General features: G+C 43.1%; 1 protein-coding gene across 1 annotated transcript; it reads left to right on the plus strand.

The window, feature by feature from the left end:
- The first annotated feature begins 1725 nt into the window (after positions 1-1725).
- tbxta (T-box transcription factor Ta) lies at positions 1726-4390 on the plus strand. Its single transcript, XM_008297359.1, has 8 exons — positions 1726-2003; positions 2353-2617; positions 3007-3141; positions 3225-3286; positions 3371-3432; positions 3638-3811; positions 3906-4029; positions 4132-4390. Exons 1-8 carry the CDS (start codon positions 1819-1821, stop codon positions 4388-4390), a joined length of 1266 nt encoding a protein of 421 aa, XP_008295581.1. The 5' UTR covers positions 1726-1818.
- Positions 4391-5855: the final 1465 nt, after the last annotated feature.

Raw genomic sequence — 5855 nt, forward strand, 5'->3', positions numbered from 1 at the left:
ACTTGGGATCTCGAGTGTAGGTTTGGTTTGAACACACTTAGTGAGTCTTTCCATCAAACACTTGTTGATTTGTTTATGCACCAACTTGTGCATTTTCTCCGTTTATGGACTTCCATTGCTCACATGGACTCCAGCAGGATATTACTTATTAAAACTTTCTGCACATTAAGGACACATGATGCATAAATGTGTTTGATATGCTGCAGAAAAAAATACCTTTTTTTTTTTTTACAGTTTTACTGGAGGAGTGAAGGAACAAATGCACGTGTTCGAATCATTGTTTGCACCGAAATCTATATCCGTGCTTCTTCACATTGTAATGTATCAATGCAAGTTGCAATTTTATCTGATTTGAGGCAATATGTTGAAAAGGAATCAGTTTTTTTTTTTAAACTAATCTGCAAGCTAGTTACAATTTTGATTTATCTATTTATTCTATTACATTATGTGGTGTGTGTGTGTGTGTGTGTGTGTGTGTGTGTGTGTTTTGCACCCACTACTAAAATTTGTTAGTTATTCATTATTTACATTTCCTGATGTTTGATCATTTTAGCCCTCTCTCCAGCTGTGCACAACTGGAAAAGTGTACATATACAATCAAAAATATTGGTGCTGCTGTTTGCTACCTTAGGCCTCGGGTTGCAAGTTTAAAGAAACCACACACATTTATATTGTCATGCTGCAGCCCACATATTCAGATAGATCACTTACAATAACATTAATACAGTACAAAATCAGTGACAGATATATAATAAAAAGACTGGATAAGAATCCAGAGGGTTAAAATAAAAACAAACAACAACTCTGCTCGGTTTTTAAAAGACTGCAATTGTTGAATGTGCAGTTTTTCTCTCTTATATGTGCCAAGAGCAACCAATTTTTGAACCAGCTGCTCGAAATTGTACTGAAGACCCTGGGAACATACTTTTTTCCATCAGTGGGAAATGGATTTGAGAGTAAAAAAAAAAAAGAGCTCCCACTGCACTGACACAGCAGCCTCCTCATCGTCACGGATCACACCACTGAATTCGATTTTACCAGCTACAGTTGCCACCTACAGTGTAAAAGAGATTTAAGGGATTTGATGGTCAAATAGATCAGACCGAGACTCCGGTTTTGGTTGAACAGGAGAATTATCCTCCACCTGGCTGAAATATTTAATATCAGAGGGAGGCCCATTATGCAAATCCAGGCATCACTTGTGGGCCGTCCACACTTTGGCACAACAGGAACACAGAGTCTCCCCTAATGGCCCTTAGTCAGTAAACACAAGTCCTCTCCCGTGTGGATTTGAGACAACAAAAGATTAACACTATTTGCAAATATACAACTGAGTTCAAAGGCACGGCTCTCTTCCCTCGCTTCCCTTCTTTTGTTTGCATGTTTGAATGTGTAGGGCTGCAAAACACTCTAATAGTTTGTTAGGTATCAAACTATGAATCCCAGATATCTCTCAAGCTGCAATTTGAATTGTTAGGGCATTCTTTGAGCACAATATATATATAAAAAAAAGCCAAGAGTTTTTTTGGTGGATTTCGGTTCAAGAAAACTAATTTCTACTTGATGATTTTTTACTACAAATTTATACAAATTTGCAGAATTGTGGAGAAAGGTTCAGAGTTGGAGTGGAGGCGGCCTTTGGAGAAGCTGCTCACAAAAGAGGCGAGGTGTGTGCGCGCATAGCCACGCCCCGCATCCCCATGAGGTCCCTGGGGGCCCTTAAATGAGGAGGCCTCTGACTTTAGAAACCAGTATCCATCGGGCCTGTCTCAAAGTCTCATCAGCCTGGATTTAGGTCTATCTGTACAGCTTGGAAATATGACTTCATCCAACCCCGATCAGCGCCTGGAGCATCTCCTGAGCGCCGTGGAGAGCGAGTTCCAGAAGGGCAGCGAGAAGGGAGACGCGTCCGAGAGGGATATTAAACTGACCCTGGAGGACGCGGACTTATGGAACAAGTTTAAAGAGTTAACCAACGAGATGATCGTCACAAAGACGGGGAGGTAGGTTCAACGCAGCGGAGGCCGCGCTGGTGGTGCCGTTGGCGCACAGGTCGGACACGTTTTACGCACGGGGATTTTGGTAGTTAGGAGATCCGGTTCGTTTGTAAAAAGATTCTTAATATTTCCAAATTAGTTAAGCAGGCCTTTAAAGTGACTTAAAAGAGAATCACTTATGCACAAGCTCTCTGTCAAAAGTTCTCCTGAGGCCTTAGAGGCCCTGTGAGGTTAAATAAAAGGGCAACTTGTTTGTGTGATTAACCTGCTAGAGATTTACGCGTTTAAGCAAAAAAAAGTCTTGGTTAAACACACGTACGAACCGATTGTTCCAAACTCCGTCTGTGTTTTCCAGGAGGATGTTCCCAGTTCTCCGGGCCAGCGTCACCGGCCTGGACCCGAACGCCATGTACTCAGTGCTGCTGGATTTCGTTGCCGCGGACAACAACCGCTGGAAATACGTGAACGGGGAGTGGGTCCCCGGTGGCAAACCGGAGCCCCAGAGCCCCAGCTGCGTCTACATCCACCCGGACTCCCCCAACTTCGGAGCGCACTGGATGAAAGCGCCCGTCTCCTTCAGCAAAGTCAAACTCTCTAATAAACTGAACGGCGGCGGACAGGTGAGGAGACGGGTAATGCGCAAAGGAGTCATTAATTTGGATGCTAATCTCTTAATTCTTTTCAAGTTTATGTTTCCTAAATTAGATCTTAACGATTTTATGTTACACAAAACAAACAAACAAAAAAAAATCAAGTAACGTTAATAAGTTTCTCAGTCAAACAAATGTACACTTCTCCTTAAATGATAGGATTTCTACAGATTTCTCAGATTAGATACATATCAGGTTGTGTTTATATCAAGAGAAAGACACGTAATTCAAGGAACAGTGTGATTTTCGTCTGGTTCCACTGGATTTCTGACACTTTTACTGTGCTTGATATGAGACAAACCTCAGATTAAACTGAAAAATAGCAACAAACAGTGACATTAACTGGAACGTTTCCACAGATCATGCTGAATTCTCTGCACAAATACGAGCCGAGGATACACATTGTAAAGGTTGGGGGCATCCAGAAGATGATCAGCAGTCAGTCTTTCCCTGAAACACAGTTCATCGCCGTCACCGCTTACCAGAACGAAGAGGTGTGCAACAATAACCCGCATCCTCACTGTGAAAGCTCGTCAGCAGTAAATATCAAATGCTCACAGCTGTGTCTCCCTTACAGATCACTGCTCTGAAGATAAAGCACAATCCCTTCGCTAAAGCCTTTTTGGATGCCAAAGAAAGGTACAAACTGAAACTTCAACTTCTAAAGTTGCAAAATAAGTCTGTAAAAAAAAGAACAGCAGCTAACGTTGTTTTTGATTACAGGAGCGACCACAAAGAAATCCCTGATCACAGCGCAGATAGCCAACAGTCCGGCTACTCTCAACGTGAGTTTCATGTGTTTTCTTCAAGTGTAAAATCCATAAAAGTAAACAGCACAGGTGCTTCTACCGGATGTGTATGCTCTGAAACATACAGTGTGTTTAGTATTGTCAGTTCAACCTAATTTCCGATTAAAGCCGAATTCTTGCTATTATTCCTACATGTTTCTACTCTGATGTGTGATTTAATGGTTCGTCTTCTCCTCCAAAGTTGGAGGTTGGTTCCTCCCTGGCCAGAGTCCCATCTGCCCCAGCAGCAGCCCCCCTCAGTTCAGCAGCACGGCCGGACACTCCTCCGGCTCCTACTGCGAGCGCTACTCCAGCCTGAGGAGCCACAGATCAGCTCCATACCCCAGCCACTACCCCCACCGCACCTCCAGCACAAGTGAGACCCTCCTCAGACTCCATATCTTACAGTTATCATGTTAATAATACATATAAATAAAACGCCAGAACTGGAACTTGTACCTTGTTTTCAGACAACTACATGGACAACACTTCAGGGACTCTGCCGACCCATGACAGCTGGTCTGCTCTTCAGATCCCCAACTCCACGGGCATGGGCACCCTGTCCCACACCACCAACTCCACATCTAATTCTAGGTGAGCCTCTTTGCCAAATATTTTGTACTTTCAGAGCGATTCAGTATCAAATATCATCAAAATAATAACTCAAACCGACCCTCTTGTGCCTCTTGTCCACAGTCAGTACCCCAGCCTCTGGTCAGTAGCCGGCACCACCCTCACCCCATCAGGCTCGGCCTCTGGCTCCATACCCGGAGGTCTGACCTCCCAATTCCTGAGGGGTTCTTCCTACACGGGCCTGACCTCCTCGCTGCCCGTCTCCTCACCCTCCTCCATGTACGACCCCAGCCTCAGCGAGGTTGGCGTTGGGGAAGCTCAGTTCGAGAGCTCCATCGCCAGGCTGACAGCCACTTGGGCGCCTGTAGCTCAGAGCTACTGAACCGCCGAAGCTTTGACTCTGCTGCCTGGCCGCCATCTCCGGAGGCTGGAGACACCTGGAGCAGCACTAAAGACATAAACGCAGGTCCTGGAGAAGATTGTGGAAAAGTCACAAGACCTGCAAGGATGTTTGTGATAAACCGTAGAGTATCCATTCCAAAGATCTACTGAACAAAGCTGATGAGCAAAGACTTGAAAGACAATACAGTTCAGTTTCACACTAAGATAACAAGCATTAGAATAGCTGCACAGTCAGAACTCTTTGCTCTTAGCAAGTCCCAACATGCTTATTACACATTTATAACATGTTTATTACTATTTTTGACTCTACACAAGCATCATCAACTGAGCAGTCATTGGCATTTTGTTTTTATTCTTAACTTTCCGAGAAAAAAAAGGTTCTGCTAACATAAATGTGTACATGTGTGTATATAGAATAAATTAACGTTCTGTGTTGTCCTTATAAATGTGCCTTTTTTCTGATTGCAATACAAAGTTCCACGTCGAGAGACACAAGTGCCTTCTGCATCCCGGCAGGGTTTTGTCGGACAAAAAGACATCCCCCTGCACAATCGCGTGTACATAAGCTTATGTATTTGTATTTTAACTCGCTGTGAGTTTTATTTATGTCATTTAATAATAAATTAAAAATGTTTGTTTTCTCAAATATCGTTTTGTCTGTTTGTCACTCAGCGCTGTTGTTGTTTCCACACAAAGAAATAAATATGACAACATTCAAGATAAAACAACATCTATTTGGAGGCTAAAACCCACAATCTGTGAGGTCAAAGGGCAAACAGAGGCCACTGTGTGTTTTAATTATTACACTTCAGGGGTCTTTGCAGCACACGACTATTCTCATTTTAAAACCCTCTGGTTTAGTCTTGAGGTGCTAGTCTCACTTTGCCCTCATGCATCAAACCTCAAACTTTTGGCCGTGCAATATGAGCTTTCTTTAAATAACGGCGGTGGCACAGCGTCGCTAAGTGAATGCGGCTTCTCTGACATGTGACTGAAACGACGATGTAAGAAAGAAATCTATTGGGGGTACTTTGCCATCCCCGGCACCCTTTTGTTACAATCTGCATTGTGGTGCGACGTACGGCTAACACACTCAGATCTGCGTGTGAGGAAAGAATACGGACTCAAAATGCTGCCACCTGGGATTGAATTGAACACACTAACATATTAGCGCTGCTTTACCTCCAAAGTTAGTAGGAACGCGGAGGAGAGAAACCAAACTCCACTTGGTATAATGAATACAATGTTTATGTAGAGCCAAAAAGTTGTGCATGAGCTTCATGAAAAAAGCATCTTAAAGGAAAATGATTCATATAAACAAAGGTTAAAATTCGCCACAAAATGAATGGACTTTTGTTCATAAGGGAGAGAAGTTTTTCACACTTGTTAAGCTTTGCTATTCAAGTTCACAGTTTAGACAGCCCCATATTTGACACTATTTCATT

Source organism: Stegastes partitus, unplaced genomic scaffold, assembly GCF_000690725.1.
Source record: "Stegastes partitus isolate 25-593 unplaced genomic scaffold, Stegastes_partitus-1.0.2 Scaffold1213, whole genome shotgun sequence".
NCBI lineage: Eukaryota > Metazoa > Chordata > Actinopteri > Pomacentridae > Stegastes > Stegastes partitus.